Source organism: Falco peregrinus, chromosome 6, assembly GCF_023634155.1.
Source record: "Falco peregrinus isolate bFalPer1 chromosome 6, bFalPer1.pri, whole genome shotgun sequence".
NCBI classification, from domain to species: Eukaryota; Metazoa; Chordata; class Aves; order Falconiformes; family Falconidae; genus Falco; species Falco peregrinus.
This window is the reverse complement of record NC_073726.1, coordinates 82,965,946-82,985,425: the sequence shown is the minus strand read 5'-3', so window position 1 is coordinate 82,985,425 and position 19,480 is coordinate 82,965,946. Positions and strand designations below refer to the sequence as shown.

General features: G+C 38.0%; 1 protein-coding gene across 2 annotated transcripts in view; it reads right to left on the bottom strand.

The window, feature by feature from the left end:
* ANO2 (anoctamin 2) overlaps window positions 1-19,480 on the bottom strand; it is a 192,198-nt gene that overhangs the window by 105,107 nt on the left and 67,611 nt on the right. For both annotated transcript variants that reach the window (XM_027782912.2, XM_055809275.1), the window contains 3 exons: window positions 12,644-12,778; window positions 11,320-11,480; window positions 7,462-7,544 (listed from right to left, as the gene is read on the bottom strand). In XM_027782912.2, coding sequence (XP_027638713.2) covers window positions 7,462-7,544; window positions 11,320-11,480; window positions 12,644-12,778 — 379 coding nt within the window. The remainder of the gene's footprint in view (window positions 1-7,461; window positions 7,545-11,319; window positions 11,481-12,643; window positions 12,779-19,480) is intronic.

Below are 19,480 nucleotides of genomic sequence, written 5' to 3'. Positions count from 1 at the left end.
ACTATCAAGACATTTTGTGCAGCTGTACCCTGTGAGCCTAGAGCTTCCAAACAAAGACTTTAGAGAATAACAAGACCAATACATTGCGTAGGGGTGGGGGTGGGGGTGTGTGTACGTGTGTGTGGCACAAAACAAAACAAAATCTAGCCTCTTAATTTTGTAAACTGAGGTAAATAAATACATAGATAGTCATCTCAGCAAAAGTCATCAATTTTAGAAAAGAGAGAATCACAAACACCATTAAAATGAGAGGACAGGTTTTGATTTTCATCTAGAAACAGCACCACATAGTTCAAGTGCCTGAATATATATTTTGGCTGCATTTGATCGTTAGGTCTAAATAGGCTTATCATCCACCTTCTTACGGAAGAGCCAATGGAATCTGGATGTCTAACTTCCAGACTCCTTTGAAAAACTTTACTCAAGAAGTCTATCTTAATGCACTCATATTTGAAAATGCTGTGATAGGCATACGTTCAGAAATAGTGACAATTTCTTTATTGTGTAATGAACTATTAATGGACAAGCTGCAAATCAGAAGCTACACATAAAAGTGGCAAAAACTTTCTACACTGCCTAGAAGATATTTAATCTTGCAGTAGAAGTAGCAGAGTAGGATGGAAGCAGGAAGATGAAATCTGAAAAGTCAGTGGTATTTTACTGATCTGAATTTGAGATTGAGAACTCTAGAAAGGGCTCATATTTTCCAAGGGTTAGAATTATTTCTATAGCTCTGACCCAGAGAGGTATGGATAAGTCTAGAAAAAACAACAAAAAAACCCCAAAAAACCAAAACAAACAAACAAACAAAAAAAAAAAAAACCCCAGAAAACAAACCCCACACTTAAAAGCTTTTGGAAAGTAATGAAGAAAGAAAGGCCATTTGAAACTTGTATCAATGAAACGTCTCACACCACATAATCACGTATTTGATGGAAGTGTAATGAGGGAGAGTTTTTAAAACATGAGTTTGCAACAACATTGCACTACTCAAGTGTCCATATGCAAGTGAATATTAGGAAATTTAACAAAAATTAAAAGCCTAAAGCAAAATGAAAGAATAGGAATCAATTTTGCTGAAAGATGATGAGTTCTGAAACTCTGCATTCATTTTAAACGATTGGAAATTTTGCCTGTCATTAAACAATATTAGAAAGTATTGTTCTTAAATTTTAAAAGCCTTTCCCAAGTTCAAAAGTACTTTAGAAATAACTTCAACTTGATTTAGTACTTTGTGCAGATTGACAGAAAAGCTACTTCTCCTTTCATCTTATTTCAGTATTGATTAATCATCCTGTGTCAACGACAATTCATGGGAAAAATCACAGAATAAATAACCATGACCTAGCAATAAAAGACTTTACAGAATAATAAATGACATTTAGGCCCTTTTATTATATTTCATTAAAATAAGAGTTTCTTAACACATTTCCATGTTATTTACATATGCAGTTGGGGTTAAAAAAATGGCAGCCTCCATTCATACACAGAGTAAATGTGAAATGCATTTTAAATTTAAAAGAAAAAATTCATTTCCTTAAAAATAAAGTCTTTGCCCGCACAAGAGAATACATAGTGATGTGGTGCTGAGGTTCCTGGAGCAACTGTGTGAACTAGGACCTGATTCTGATCTCCTTGTTAATGCCAATAGCAGGTTAATCTTGGAGGCTTTCATCGTATCTAATTTACCTAGTACTGAACCAACTCCAGAAAACTTCAGAGCACAGGAAAAACTGATTTTGTTAGGTGCAACCGAGGAGGACAGAAAGGAAGAAAAGTGGGGCTGAGAAAAACCAATGGTGTCTGAGAGATCTTTGTATAACGAACTGGGAGGGGGAGTACTGTGTCTTCAGGGGACTTGAAAAAGGAAGACAGGGTTTGTGAGACTGGGGGAGGGGAACGTCCCTCTCCACCTCCTCATAGCTGTCTCCCTTGGAACACACGCTCCCTTGCCAAATAAACTCCCCTACTTATATCTCCATATATAATTATATATAAACTCCATATCTTGCCAGTTCTTCAAGAAACACATTGCTGGCAAACCCTGCTTACCCACCTCAATCTCCTAGGTCACTGGGAAGGAGGAGAGGAAGAAGGAAAAGCCTAGAGATGGTCCCTGTTCCTAGAGGAGCAGTGCTGGATAAAGACGCAGTAGGTCAAGGCAGCGAACTACTGGAAAGTAGGACTTCCCTTCCCTGTTGATCCTCTCCTCTATTCAGTAGCTCATTTTCCATCGTTCATGCCATGCCCATGCCCTGAGTAACAACAGCTGCAGTAGAAAGCTGCACTGCACAGGCTGGAAAAGCCCGTTCCAGATCCTCCTCCATAGCTTCACACTCCAAGCAACTGCCCACCAGAGAACGTGAAGATGTGAGCCTCCTCTCTGAACTCAGAGGACTGCAGGAGGAAAGAATACATGCCAGCCCGGGTGGCCCTGCTTCTGAGTTGCCCATCACAGCATCCTGAGGCATGAAGACTACCTCTTAAGGAATCAAACAGCTTGGAGGTTTGTAGACAATTCAGTCCGGGAAAGGACACAGGAGGTCAGTATAATGGAAAAGAAATAAAAGAAAGGAAACAAAAGCATGTTGCTCTGTCTGGTAGAAGGGAAGTAAAAGAGGAAAATTAATAGAGCCCCAGGATATTGTGGTGCATCTCTGAATCTGTGGAGTCTTGGAGTGAAAAAAATGTAATCATATATCTTTACACACTTCTTGGCAAGCAAAGGAATTATCATCTGCTTTGGTTCTTATAGTTTATGAATTAAAACATGTTTAAAGTCTGCCTTCATGTGTAATTTTTTTAATGGAGCAACAGCTGGTAATAAATAGTTTCCCTTAAGGCCTGAGGGATAACATCCACTTTTCAACATTCCTTCCTCAACTATCCTAACAAAACTCATCCTCCTAAACATAGCACTTAAATCTAATGTTGAAAGAACTTGTTCAGAAGATCAGGGCTATCCCAGGATCATTAAATACTTTGTGGTTACAGGAGCTTAATGAAGGTGAAAGAAGATTCACTGGAAGGAGTGATGAAACCCAGGAAAAGGTAGTAAAACACAATACAAAGACATCAAAAATATTTGGAAAATGGACACAACAAAGGAATTAGAATAGGCATGAGAAAAATGTAAGATAGTGCATCTGGGGAAAACAACTCAAACCAAAGATCTCATTGGCACGACTGATCTGTGGATGTATAGGGAACGAAGGAGACATTTGAGACAACACAAAATAGTGTACCTGCACATTCCCCTTTTACCATTACTGAGAATTTCTTTTTTTCCCAAAAGGGCTAAGCTGTGAATACATGTTTTTTCTATTAAAGTCTGATTCTCACTCCTCCATTTTTTAAGCACACAAAAATGTCTTATACTGCCTGTTTTACTAGACATTTCAGAATTTCAGAAACTTAGAATTTCAGAAAAGTTACTTCTCTTATTTGCAAGGTGGAAGACAAGGTGAAAACATCAAATTAATCATATCACAACAAATTTTGAAAATGTAGTAGAGAAGATCAAGTTAAACCAAGATCAAGTTAGGAGAAAATGGGACACATCTGTAAGCATATTTAATGCCACCAAGTCTGCTTGCTATTTAATTCTCTCTTACCCAATCTACCTTCCTAATTATTTTATCTTAACTCATCAATAATCCACAGGGTACCTTAAAATCTTCCCTTAAGGGTTCAGTATTTTTTTTTTTTTTTAAGTCATCAACTAGCAAAAGTAGGAACAAGACCTTGGGAATTAGTTTCCAAAAAAAGTTTGCAAACATTTTACAGAGCGCAGGATTTTAACTTAAAATTGTAACTTACCAAACAAGTTTCTAATGAAGACAGACATCTAAGTTCCTCCTTGTTGCATTGAAATAGTATAGCAGCTTGACTATTTGAACAATGACAAGACCTCCACTCATTGGCATTTCAGTTAGCATGGACTTTTTGTCCATTTGTTCTTCCAAGTTCTGCTCCAGATTCTAAGATTTCACCTTTTATAATTGCATTTCGGTTTCAGACACAGGATTGTTAGCAAAAAAAGGTAAAATCTCTTCCACCCAGAAAACCTGAAGCAGGAACATCCTGGGTTCTAGAAATGTAATTTCTGAAGACTCATGGGAGGTCCATAGTTTCTGCCCACATCATTAATTAGAGTCCCTCAGTATTTCTTCACCAGCTCCTTCACAAGCAGAAGAGGGTATGGATTTTCCCATCTCTATCCCTGCTTTATTGATGGCTATAATATTACACTATCTGAGAAACAAATAAATGCATAACCTGTTTGATTGGTTTACACAACACACATCTGCAGCATGACAAGCTGAGTGATTATTTATGGTATTTCCAAGATTTTGTCTGTTTTCATGGTTCTGGTCTGGGTTTTTTCTTTTCTTTCCCTCTCCCATTTAGTTACCAGTTGCTCAATTCCTTTTCAACATAATTATCTATTTTACAGCTAATACCCAATGCTACCTATTATTTTTGCAAATTTCAAATGTACAAACGCAAACCCTCTAAGTCTGTATAGCTGCCAGCTGCAAATATGCATGCAAGCCTTAGGGAGTCTGCTTTCTCAGACTGCCGTTGCCAAGTTATTTACAAATAAATGGACTAAATTAATCTCTCGTGTGACTCTTTTGAAGCAAAAGATTTGGCCCAGTGTGTTTAAAGAAAGTAATTTTACTGAAAATGTTATAGTTAAGAGTCCACAAAAGTTACACAGGAGGAATTTATTTCAATATAATTCTCACAATGTACTTCTCAGCTCTTCAACTTTTATGGTTGTTTTCCTCCCTGTTTTGGTTCAGTGGCTTCCTTTTCTAAAGAAATTGATAATAATAAAAAACTTAACCCCATCTAGTCTTAAAACTGTTAATCCTTCTGAACTTCTTCCTTGTCTTTCTCCTCCTTGCTCTGTTAAGTGATCCTCTGCATTCCACTTCTAGTTCCTTCTGGCCTAACCTGATCAGACACAATTTTCCATTTTCCAACATAATTTTCAATACAAGTAAAGACTTCATCACCACTGAAACATGGTGCCAGTACCTGTCCTACAGACAAATTTATTCTCATCTTTATGAATCTAATGGATAAAAGGTGAACAAAACCTGATCTAACTTTTACATTTTTGCTGAAGCATCAAGAGCTGACAGAAGATGATACAGTGCATGTCATTTTGCTTAAGATGTCAGGTCAAGAGACACATCCATTTTAAGAAAGAGCTGGATCAACTAGCAAATATCCAGAAGGGAACAAGAATAAACAGATATCTAGAAAATTATTTAAGAGCAAAGACTGAAAGAGCTGATGTTAGTTCATCTAAAAAATATAGAGTGACAGAGAGATATGATATTATGTTGAATTTTGCTGAAAACATTCAGAGGTAATTTCTTCGCTTTATCTTTGAAAGAATGAACAAGAAAAAAAAAATAGCAAGGAGAATTAAGCTAAACTCTAGAAAAACCTTATTAGCAGTACGGATAGCTAAGTATTAGAATAGGTTGCCAAGGGAGGAAGTGAAATCTCCACTGCTGGATTTATTTAGGAACAAATTAGACAAACATCTTTTCATAATTATTTAAGTAGAGTTGATCCTACCATGCACAAGAGATGGCCCCTCAAGGTCCATTCCAGCTTTATTTTTATGATTCTATGTTCCTAATTCTTCAACTTGTGCTGAGATGTGTCTGGCACTCCTTCACTTGTCGTAAACAAAGGATTCTTGCTGATCCCACAGTTTCTGTCCACAAACTTATACCACTTCGGAGCTCTTCATCACCAGACCTCACAAATCTATAGATTCTCTCACAGCATTTTGCAAATACTAAGCTAAACCTTAGGATTTTGTACTAAAAGTCATGAACTTGAAATTCATTGAAATCTGGTGAGTTCATCAAATATGCTGCAGAGCCAAAAGTTTGCTCTCCAGCTTCTGTTTGTACTGTAATTAATACAAAATTGCTGTTCTCCCAGGAAGCAGTATGACATCCCACATAGAACAAGCAGTAATCTCTGATGTGCTTATGCACTTGATTCACATCACAACTTACAGACTGTGAGTACTGGCTTATACTCTGATCATCACCTATATCATAACTGGATAGAGAGTAGTGAAAAAACTGAGAAACCAGAGGTAAAATAGAGGAGACTGTAGTCAAAATACTTGGAAGGCAGTACTAAAGACATTGCTAAAGGCTGCATTATGGAATAGTGATGGAAGACAAAAACTGGAGTCTGCTGTCTATGCTGCAGGTTTTTTTCATTTTATTCAATGATTCTTATCTGAGGAGCAAAATGGAATAACACCATCACCATGCTACCTCATGAAATGCATGTTGTCAGCTTACTTTTCTTCTAGGTTATTTGCACTCGACATCCTGTTTGAGCTGAGCTCAGCAGGGCTGGAGGTTTGCTGTTGCTTTTTGTTTAAGGAACTGTGCTGGAACATGAAGAAATGGATTTGAATCTTTCCATCAAACCAAGGCACACTTAACAATTCTCGTTCCAGGAACCTGACCACATTTTATTAAGTCAATGAAAAGAGCAAGGCACACTAAATTGTTCCATACAAGTATTCAGCTCACCATCAGCAATAAAAGAGAACCTAATTGCTGTGTTCCTGAATTAATGAATGTGACCCTATTCCAGACCCATGTCAGCATCTATTGCTAGGGGATACGTAACGGAAGGTCTGAAGTATACCCCTTCTTAGTATGATATTTACGGCTAGTACTGCACTCTTTTTAGTCAGAGTTAGAAAGTAATCCTCTGGTGAGGTTCAGTAATTTAAACAGACCATAGGCCACGACAGGTGAAGCAATGCCCAAGAACAGAACTAAAAACAAGTTCAGGGACATTGTAAACACTGATAAGCCCATATGTCTCACTTTTCAGTCAAGTCAGGTCCAGCTAGAAGCCCCATGGGCTCATTGCGAAGCACTTAAAAACTGTTCTCAAGGAACCAACCCCATCTGTTGTTGGCAACAACTCTGTGGGTGAGTACCTAGAACTCAGGATCTTGTACCTAAGGCATCATAGGTGCAGCACAGACCTGGACACAAATATTATTTATGGTACCCTAACATGTTACAATCATTGTCACAGAGAATTTTTGTTATAAAAAATGAACTATCATCTATATGATAAAGTATTTATTCTGTATCATTCTGTTACTGCACTTTGTACAATCGTATATGGGCATTCTAAGCAATTAATGATCTGGTTTTACCTTTATAATCCTTTTCAACATTAATTATTAGAGTACTGACCAGTAAGATAGAGGTGATGATATCTTTAATGATACCTTAGTACTCAAAATTGTATCAGTTATAGTCATTTAGAAAAATATGGCTGTGAACTCCTTTGGGCTGGAAAACACTCAGGAGAAATCTAATTATCAATGCATATCTTCAGATATAGAATAATCTATGCAGTAAACTAACACAGGGAGAGGAAACTTACCTCTTCTTCCTCCAGTCCAGTTAGATCCCAAAAGTAACTCAATCTCATCTGCAAACGCTTCCACTGTTCAAGGAACATAGTAGCTTTAAAAAAAATAAAACCATTTAAAAATTTTAAGTCCAATACACTATGGTGAATATTTATGTTACTTGAAAACCCCAACTGATACTTGAATCCTATTACGTTAGACCCCTTATAAATAAGCACTAAAAATAGCCCAAGGCCCAATTTTAAAGACAGAACACAAGCAAAGGATGGGAACAAGAATTACTGTATTTTTACAAATAAATTACAGAAACATGGGTTGCCCAAAGGCACTGGTAAATTCTTGTCAGAGAATGGAACTGAACCCATGGCTGCTGATATTCACCCCAAGAACATAATCTCTCTTAGTTTACCATGAGTCATTCTGTAATTCCTGAGTACAAAATGTGTATTGAAACAAAATCTAGTTGTAAATATTGATCTGTAACACTCTAACTGGCCAAGTGGATTTTGCTGTTTCGGTGTTCCTAATCAGTCAGAAACTGAAGATGGGTGCAGCCTGCTACTGAAATAAATCACTGATACCTCTATATAAACTAAGACCCTCAGTAATATGTAGAAAATAATGTTCTTTTGAAATATATTATAGTGATACAGTTGAATGTTTTTGTCCTGCATAGACACAGTGGTTTTGTTCTCAAGGACTGGCCAGTAGTTCAGCCTCCTGCTTTTCCTTTTCCATTAATATGAAGGAACAGATGTTGTACCGGTGTCTTCTATTTACAGTCTCCTGACCTTCCTCTCGTAATTGCTGTTTGCTCTAGATATCCCTTTGCCTAGCTGCTCATGATTTATGGACTTAAGGATTTATTAGAAATAGCACTTCTTACTCTTGACTTGCGGACATCTATTTTCACATGACTATATCAATACTAAACCTGTATATACCCATTAAAACACCCACTGTACCAATACAAGCCACTCCTATAAAGAACTGAGAGCACTGTTTTCCATTTTCTTATGCTTCACTTCACATTTTAGCTGGTGAAGAGGGGATTATTAAAAAGTCATTAGATCACAGTAGTATTTACAACACTTTGAACATCTCGTAGATAGCTCCACAAGACACAGCAGTGGAGAATTAGATCTAGCTTCCATTGACTGCACCTATACTTGGTGTAAGCTGTAAGATAGCACTGGGAAAAGTTAGACTGCTATTAAAATAACCTTACTCTTACAAAACAGAACCTATTCCAACAGTTAGCTGCAAATATTTCCTGCACATATACTCCCATAATGTAAGAAATAAATATCATTTAAACACAGGACTGGCAGTACAATGAAAGAAAATTCAGAAATTAAGCGATTAAGTTGCTAATTCTGCTCCTTCCTTACAGAGGAGAGGAAATATAAAAGCTACATTTAGCGTGTTTGAAAACTCAAGGCTTTTTAGATATTCTAAATAAAAAAAAAAAAACCCAAACATTTGGTTATTTTATAGGATGGTATTACTCATTCTATTTTTTCCTGTTATTCAAAATGTCAATTCCACATTTAGCTCTGTAAGAACTTATCTGGCTAGATGCAGTAGCTGTTCTGAAATCAGCAAGTTTGCACTGACTTACACGAGCAGAAAAAACATTCCTGATATGTTCAACTGCCTTTCTAATAAATGCACCTGACAGCTGAAATTCAGCATCCCAGAACACCAGTGACATTAAGCACAATTACCCAGACACTAGTCTGTATTTTGTAAATATGGTCATTTGCAAACAGTATAGCTGGAATCACAAAGATACTTTAAGAAGCACCAGCTCAGCTAGTAAAAGCATGATTTCTTTCAAGATATTAACCATAGTAAGTCATCTGCCTTTTACAGAATGAGCAAAGGCAAGCAGGAGGAAAGACTTCTTGTGCCAAACACCGTCACAAAATAAAGCCAGCTCAAATTACCACACTTTACTCTTTTAAGCACACAGTCGTAAGTCACACAACATGGCAGTTCCCACATCGCTGTACTATATTCTACCAAAAAGCATTCAGGCAACAAGACACTGTGAGGCAAGCTGATCAGGTGTGTGAATGAGATTTGTCATTCAGCAGGTTGAGCTCTAGACATAACCAGCACAGTCTCCTAGTAGTAAGGCAGCAAAATTTGGTGTAATGTAATACTTAATAGGCAAGCTGGGCAGAGTTAGTAAAGGATACTTTATTTCACTTTGCTGTTCTTTGTATATGACGGCTGTATTTTCTTGCTCTGACAAGCTCAGTATCATGGCCCCAAGAACAGACTTTTCCAATCTGTGGGATTTTTTTTTATTTTTTTTTGGGGGGGGGGGCTGTTACAGCTCAAAGAATTTCGTTATTCTTACATGCCTTTTCTTTTAAAGCAATCCATATGGAAAAATTTGTTTCTTTCTATTCCTGTACAGATTCTAATTTATCTTAGTGAAAGGATGTATCATCATTTTGCTTTGTGCATTGCATTGTTGATACTAAAATATAATTGTTTAAAATATAATTGATTGTTTTCAATGAGGCTGCATGGATATGATCATTTGCATGGGGGCAAATTTATAGTACAGCTTCTCTGTCAGGAAAATTCTGTTTACCTATGAAAGAGTAAATAAACTACCATTCATACATATGCTGCTCAAACAGCTACACTGAAACTTGGACAAGGCAGCCTATTATGTGCTTCAAGGCAGCAGGTAAACTGTGACACCTTATCTGCCAGTCTAATCTGTAATTGGCAATGATCTGAAGTAGTAAAATAAGTTATTGTGAGAGTCTATAAATTCATCATCTTTTGCCATTTCTCTCAGTTACCGTGCTTACATATTCCCTAACTTCTGCTGAAGGGTTTTCCAGGAACTGGTAAAAAAAAAAATCTCTTACTTCCATGACCTGTTCTGTCTGCATGTTCCTTAAAAACCATGTGCTATCCATACCCAACACCAAGCTAACAACTAGTCATTTCTAAACCAAGCTGTAGGATTTTAATAGGGTTGCAAAATATTACACACTGATTGCTGAGGGATGGCTCTAATACAGTGATATATTTGCCCAATTTCATATTAAGAATGAAAAATTCATTTTGTGAACATTGAATAGGGAAACAAAAAATCATTTTACAGTAGCAATAACACCTTTAACGTTCACAATAAACAAGATCTAGAGTGACTGAGAGCATAGCAGCAGCAATAATACACGCAAGCACAGTACACACACCTTCCAGGGCAGAGGTGAGGCCAGAAACAATAAGAATAATACTACAATGCATTCATTAGTGTTTATGAAGTGTTTTGATATCCTCTAGCGAGACAGGGTATATTTGCCATTAAAAAACCCCAAGCTTGTTTAAATGGAATACTTTAGAACATATTATAATTAAAACGATAATAGTCCCGTTGTTCTTGGAATCCCATAAAGTTTTGATAGAATTATGTGACTAAGTTGGCCCACTTGGAAGTGCATTCTGTGCTCAAATTAAACCCTTTCAGCTGCCTGCACCATACCGATCCCCAAATACATTCTGGCCCCAAAGATTAGAAGTGCCATTAAACAAGGCAGTAGAGGGAGAAATGACCCATTTTTCTTCCCTGAACTGCCCAATTCTTCTCCATTGACTTCAAAGATTTTTGTTGACAGGGGAAAGGCCTATAATATTGCTTTCTTCAGTCTCAGCACATACAGCCCCTCACTGGCCTTCTGAGGCTTGCCAGCTTCATAAAGTCGTAGGTATCACATTCAATCTAAGAGCACGTTATTATATGTAAGGCTAGGATATGTTCTACTACTGGGCATTGCAGCTTTCGTTTGTCAGGAGTCGAAAGATTAACCACCACTGTTAACATGCAAAGTGATACTCACCCCAGAGAGCCATAAAGATGGAGAAGAAGACTGTAGCAGGGTTGTCAAACAAGTGGCTAGCTCGAGCAGTAGCACAAGCAGAGCTAAGGTTCCAGTAGTCACAGAACTTGTCACACAGGGGGCACATGGTGAAGGCATTGTGTTGGTCGCACATTTCTTTACTATGAATGACAAGTACAAAGCTCAAGCATCCTTGCCAGGATTGTGAGCAAAGGGAAGACTTGCAACATTGCTTCATGAGTAGCTGGCATGCCCTGACTACGATGGTTCCCATATTGACCAACATTAAATAGCATTTTTTCTATGACTTCAAAAGAAAAAAGAACTATTCAAACTGTAATATCAATATGTTGAATATTATATCATTTGAAAGGTATACAGCTGTTTCCAGCTATCATATTGTTAAAGTAATGCTCTCTGCTATTTCAAAGAGCAGTAGAGGGTGCTGCAGATACATCTTAGCCATAAATCTCACTTAAGTTTAAACGTTAACACACAATGTTCCCACAGACAAGCACAACTCATCAACATTCATTCAGATCAAACTAAGAAAACAAACCCTAACACAGATGCCTTGTTATTCATCATTTACCTATCACTAATCATGTCCTACTGCAGTGATCCACTTTAAAAGTTGCCAATTCATTTGAGAGAATGCAGGAACTGCCACAACAAGTGGGACCAGCAGTATAAGTAATCCAGTATCTTATCTGGACCAGAGTCAGACACTGATAACAAAAGGGAAGTGTCCTTTTTCTTCACTGGGAAGCAGACATTAACATCACTGTGTGAATTTGGCAGGTTTTATTTAGTACAACACCCTCAGGGGACACAGCAAGAAGCTCAATGTTTTTTTGTAACTGTCAAGGAGAATCCTGTGGATACCAAATATGCTAAGTCTGCCAGCTATTCTTCATCTTCCTTGTGCAAATAGCCTGATTTTACTAAGAATAACAAAGTAATCCAAGACTACTGGACAGTGTATTTGCATTAACTTCAGTGAGTTTTGCATGATGTCTTTCTGGGTGAGTGTGAAGATATGTGAATTCATAAAAAGCAAAGGAACATCATAAAAAAGAATTTACGATAATGCAGTAGACTCACTGAATGTTTCTGTTTCAGGAGCTGCAAAGACTGAACAGCCAAATAAATATGTGTTACTCAAAAGTCTTATCTCTTCAATGCATGTGTGTTTTCTGATGCCTACAGAGTTGTTAATGATACATCAGACATGTTAAAAGGAAATATTATCAGTAAGGATTACAAACAAAAAGCACAGTTTTACAATTTTCAAGTAACAAATTATTGATCACAGAAAGCTTACCTAGGAATGTCACTCTCAATGGTTATGCATCCGTAAAGAAATACAACAATCCCGACTACTGAAGATGGAATGAGGAATTCTGTATATAAACCCAGCCATGCAAAATAAAGTCCTATCTTTTCTCCAAAATACTTTCTGAAAAAGAAAAGAGGAAAAAAAAACCCAACCAAATAAAAATATGTTGTCAAGGTTATAATTTTCAAATGTGTTTTACAATTTCTTACCAATCCCTTAAAGTTAAAATACTGATTTTCAAAGACATGGATGAAAATCCTGAGTATCTTGAAGTAAAACGAAGGGGGTCATTTGGGCAGTTTGATGTTCTTCATTCTGAGAAGTTAAAGAAGTCCTGTAACATTATAATACGTACTCAATATCTGCTCAGGGAAGACTGCAGCTTTTCCGTCTCTTAAATGAAGTCAGTGAAATACCCCTCGCTCCCGTCAAGAGTAGCAGGATTTCAACCAAATATTTATCAGGAAACACTGGAAAGTATTTGCTCTCTGAAAAGTATCTAGATATGCCATCATTCTTTGCCTCTGTAGTCCTCCTGGATTCAATTGCTGAGAGTCATGGAAATGACATCTGTGGGAACATGCTAACACCCTCTGATATCTTAAAAGACTACTGATCTTGAATTGCTGTTAAAGAAGGAAGGTTTACTTGCACACTTAACACTGGCTTTTAAAGAAAAATATTTTTGACAAATTAACAGTCTCTGAACAGCTGGTTTGAAAAAACAGTTTCTGCTCTGCGGAAGAGTTCACTGTAGATGTTGATAAATATGTGCTAGTACTTATGAATCACACTGCAAGAAGTAAGCTAAACATAGATGAAACTCACTGATCACTCCAAAGTACTGTTAGGAGTGATTACAAATTCTGAAAAACACCAAGAGCTTCAGAGAGCTCAAGGACTCACCATAACTAAAATGAGACCAAATTTAGATAGAAAACAACACAGAAACATTTCACAAGCCAGAGAATAAGGTGGAGAAATGCTGGGCAGAAAGCAGCTTTGGAGAGAGCACTCAGGGCACGACACTGCGTTTGAATCAGTGAGACATTCACACTGTGGTGGCAGAAAGAACAAAAATTTCAAGATAACATGTCTAATAAACAAAAGGCAAGACTTGCTTCTCATAAAGGCAGAGTGCAATCCCACTTTGAGATTGATGCTGAACTCACTCACACTAGGAAAGTTACACCCAAGTTTAGTACCCCGGATTAATTTTTTTCCTAATGGAAATGGTTAAATGAGATTTTTGGAGGCCCAGGATTTCTTTTAACAGATACAGTTCAATTCTGACAGAACTTAATGACAAACCTGTATGTCTGTAAAGCTGAGTCCTTTCAGCGGCACAAGCAAAACTGGAATTTTTACTCCAGAATCTAGGTCTCAGGGCCAGGCTGCTCCTGCCACAGGAGAGACAGGGGCAGGAGTGCGACCAGGGCGGAGAGCCATGGGGCAAGCTGACGAGCCTCCACAGTCATTTCCAGCTCAGATGAAAGGAGTAAGGGTAGCAACACTGACAGGAGGTTTATTATTACAGTTCCTACTGTTCTTACACCATCACAGCTGCAGCTAACTTCACGTTCCTGGGCTCTCACATAGGGAAGCGGGCAGTGCCGTCATGCCTACTGCAGTGTTGCCTTACCTGAGTGCCTATATTTGCTTATATCTAACCAACATCACTCATCCTTTTAGAAAGGGCATGTGTAATCATCAAAGGGAAAAGAGAACAAAAGCACTCTAAGGTGATACACAGACAACATTATCATCTGTATAAGGGGATGCCATAACCTGGAGAACAAGCCCAAAAGCAGGGAAATTTTCAGGAATCTTCTAGGAAAGGAGTACAGCCCTACAACCGATACTTGCAAGGCTATCACAAGCAACACTGCGTGAAGTATCAAACAACGCAGGTGGAATCATGATAGGATGACTCAAATGGCAATAACTTCATCAGCTGTATAATTCTTTTATTGTTTTGGAAAGACAATTTGCAGAAGTCAGAATGGGAATACTATCTGCAGTATCCAGTCTTTAAACAGCATATATCAGCTTAGTAGCTCTTCATAACATTCGCACCACTATATGGTTTTTATGCACCATGGGACAACAGATTATCACTAGTGCACAGAAAATAAGGAAATATGATATTATATGATACACTATAGTTTATAAAATGATAAAGGTAAATATTTATGCTGCAAATATAATCTGGATACTGTGGGACTACCCTGTAACTTAGCAAATGCCAGGTAATTTTGGAGGTAATTTTTAGGAGGTAGTTTTTCTTTATTTTCACATTTTTTGGTTTTGTTTTTTGTTTTTATTTAATATGAAATGAGGGAGGAAATACTTGATTAAAATATAGAAATAATCAGATGGCCTATAGCTTTTCTTCAAGCCTTCTATGTGAGTCTGCATACAGCAGCAATGGTGTTGGAGCAGCACAGAATAGAGGGAGAAGACGACTTAATTTGCTCTCAGGTTTCCTCCTGACTGGAAAGTGGCACACCTTGTGTTTGACAGTAAGGCAAACATCACTGAACACATCCTAACAACATGGAACAGGGAGGAAAGGGGAATTATTCTGATTTTCTGTCTTCTTACAGCTTCCTTATTGGTAGAATTGAGCAACATGCAGAGCTAAAGAGCTCCAAATAGGTCAAAGCAGACATGAAAAATAGTCCACAATCTGAGCTGTTCTGAACTGTCCATTGTTTTGATAAAAGGCCACAAATCAGCACAGAAAGTGTTCAGATCCCAGAAGCATGAGAGTGAAGAGCAGCTGACCAGGGTCAATGAAGTTGAAGTCTATATCTTATGAGGCTTTGTCTAGAATTTTTAAGCCTTCCAGCAATAGATGTGATCTGTAACCTACAAAGCAAAGGGTTACTACTTGCATCCATGCCACCAGAAAGTGAGAAGTGGTCAACAATGTTCTGGCAGTATGGAAAAAAAGACAGTTGCCAAGAAGAAAACTACAATGTTCTGTGGCTTAACTGTTATGAAAAAGAAAAATAATTAAGACTGTTGTGCCCAAGTTCACCAATGTGCCAGAATATGAAATGATCTAAGAAGCAGCAATAACTGCTTGGAAGCATGATGATAAATGTAAATCTGTGTTTATCAAGCTAGAAACACACAGGACATGGACATGTCCTTCCTTTCTCGACATGTCCCAGAAACTGTCCTCCCAGTGCTCTGAATAGGAGTCAAACCTCTGAAAACACCTGTGACCACCTGTGATAAAAACTACTGCCTCCACAGCTGGATGCAGTGGGTTTTGGCTGAGACCTTAAGAATACCATGAGGTGAGTTTCTTTCTAGCATCCAACTAAAAATCTCTTAAACAAAGGCACACTGGCATAGTTTTGCAAAGTTTGAAAGCATTCCACTCCTACTCAAGTCAACAGTTACATGTTAGCAAACTGCAATGCTATTTCATTTTGAAAGCAGAATAAGGTTTCTCAAATGAGGACATACTAGCCCCTCTACATTCTCACACTAAAAGGAAAAAAAATCTTGGATTGATTGTAGTGAAGAGAGAAAAATAAAGTCTTCTTCAAGGGTAGAGTAAGATGTATGTAAAGAAAATGAATTTTTAGAAGTTTTTGTATATTCACACCAAGAACTTGGCATTTCTCTCATTTACATTGGGATAAAACCAGTCTTACTTTATTATACTCAAGCAATTACCCATGATTTATGCTGGCATAGAAAAAGAGAAATGAGATGAGAATTTTTCTCTCCCTCAGTAGCTAACTCACATCCAGTTCACGTATATCCAGACAAAGCTAAGGACTAATGCTTTCCAAAGTATGCTCATGGATGGCTCACTGCAGAGTGCCACAAAAAAAAGTATGCCCTCTGCGTTGTATGAGCTTTATTTCCTCTGTATTATTATTAGCTGTATTCTAATGTAAAGAAATGTCCCTTTATATACACATATGCAATGAGGACAGCAGTTCTCATCCAATGCAAAGGGCAAATGGCTTTGATAATGAGCATGTACTGCTCCTACCAGAAGCAGCAGCCAAGCATTTTGTTCTGTGGGTTGTTACAATATAAGGCAAAATTTTATGCCTTTCACTTTGGAAGACCTTTTGAATGCTAGTAAAATGGCCACCTACCAAGCACTAAGTTCCCTTGAGTAAGAATCATGTCTTTAAGGAGACATTTGTCAAAGTCATCCATAATTCCTTCCGAAACTGAACAAAACTTGGAGATCAAGCAAAAGATCAGAAACAGCATTTAAAAACTGCAGCAACAACCGCGACCTGTAGAAAGTGTGTCCCCTCTCACGGCACTGTTAGAATAAAAAGGACTGAGAAGGACACAGTGAAAAAGTTTATTCAGTTCCCTCTGCTTAGCCCGTATAACACTTGAACCAGACATCTGCAGTGCACTTCTGTCTGTCTGGCTGCCAAACCAACATCAAAAAGAGTAACTGATAATTAAACTCTATGCTCTCATGTTGGTCACAGTGCTCCCGTGCCAAGCTGTGTGATTTATAAATAGGCTAAGAGTTGGGGCAGGGGGTGGAAAGAAAGAAGGAGAAAAACCCTTCAGTTTTAACTTTGTGAAAACAAGTGTGGGATACCTGGAATGTGGATAAAGCATGTGGCGTGTGATACACGCTGGAAAGAACTCTGGAGTCATTCAGGAACAAAGTTAAAAAAGCAAGGAAAAGATGCTGTGGACACTGAGTCACCTAACTGGGAAATCTGTTCAGAACTCTTCAGTATTTTAATTTCCATACCCCGTTCTAGGCCAGCTGTTATTTCATGTTTGCCACAATTCATTTCACCACCCCTACAGTGATGGAATAGTTTCTATGCAAAACTAAACTGATTTACAGCTACTTATTGGGTAGGCTTTTCTCTGTGCAAATGGTCAAACTAGTTACATCTATTACTTATGCCTTCAAAATAAACCTATTCACACAGATTGTGGGCAAGATTCTGGTGTTTCAACTGCTGGGAGAAAGGACAAGCAGTCCTCTCAAAGCACAGTTTCATGTCAGAACATCTCTGCTACCAGAGCCAGTTCAAAAACTTTCTTCCCTCCCCATATTCCAGGCCAGGCGCACGTTCCCTTTGTGACCCACGGCAAGGCAGCTCGCCGTGTAAGCCTGTGAACAGCTGTGACAGACCAGCACAAAAAATGACAACTTCTTGCAGAGGGTCAGGAACACAATTAATTCCTTCATAGAGCTTTGTCAACAGAAGAAAATGTACCTTTAAACTGAAGGTAGAACAACGACTAGCCTTACAAACACAGAAGCAATTTGTAGCACGTATTAAGATCAGAACAGAGATTTTTCCTTGTTTCTGAGACAATAGGTCCCACCAAATCGAAGTGCCCATCTTAAAACAGTAAAGCTATTTCAGAAAGACTGCTGAAGTACAGAAAAAGCCCAGTCACTCTAACAGAATCAGGAAGAAGACATAATATACTTCTATATCCCACCATTTCACTCCAGGTAGAGTTGCTTACGTCAAAAATTTTCTGGATTTGTCATTTTGTCTTCACTTGAAAATTTTCTCAGGACAGGATTCAAGCATTTATTACAACCATCTGGGACACCTGGGGGGAATTACCGCTCAGCAGCGGCACTGAGGCTGCTGTGCATCCAGAGATCCTAGAGATTTCTACCATGTTTGTGCCTGACAGCATATATGCACATATTCTGTCCAGACAGTCCTAAGAAGAAATGTGTCAGTGCTAGATCCAGATATACAGAGAGTACACCAAATGGAGCAACATGGAAACCAAGAAAGGCTCCTGGCAGAAGACAACTCCCCTTGGAACAATTTGTCAAGAGTCTGAAAAAAAAAAAAATTAAAATTTTAAGAGGGCAAAAAACCCACAACTACAGAACCTCAGATAAACTACAATGCAGCTGAGTCTGAGGCAGGAAGGAAAAAGCCCATTAGAAAGGGCAACTGGTTCTGCATACAGAAAACAAAGAAAAAAGCCTCTGTCCAAGGTAAGGGCACATGGCTTTCCCTAAACTGGATATAAAGATAAAGGTTATCTGATAAGCCCATGCAAGAACCCTAAAATAAACCCTAAATGCTGAAAGCTAGCTCTAATGTTCATGTTTGTTTCCACATCTGCAAATGTCCTTCATTCACTTTGGAACACTTGGTACCAGACCAGTCAGACCTGGAAACAAGTTCAGAGGCACAGCCTGCTTTTTTTTCTATAAAAGACTTCATACCCTGTGTATTTTCTCTAACAAGTGATGCACCGAGTCATCTACAGTGCTTCTGACCAAAAGCATTCACCAAAAACCAACACAGAAACTACAAATCTGACTCCTTTTTTCCTGCAAGTAGAACAAAGCAAGATGCCACAAGAGCCATTTAATCAAGCACCTTTAGTTAAAGTTCTTATTTGGAAATATTAGTTAACAAGCATCTGCTATGTCCTCAAATGGTACCTGAAGCCAGAGCTAAACCTGCCTAAATTACAGATTATTCCAGCCACAGATACTTTTTCTTCCAAGGCACTGTGAAATATTACTTGTGATCCGTTACAGAACAAGAAACCAAACCAAAACAAAACAAAACAAACAAACAAAACCAAAAAAACCCCCACTGTCAAAATACTGCAACTCCTTAGTGAACAGAAATTTTGAAATTCACAAAGATGTAAACCAATGTTTTTCCCTAGTCTCTTGGCTCTTAGGAAATGAGTCCTATCCAATACAGTAACAGGGTGCTGTTTAGGGAGATGATGACGTGTGTGGAGGAAGAGAATATTCAAGTTCTCGAATTCTAATGCATAAAAAAAAAAGGAAAAATATCTAGAATAAAACCC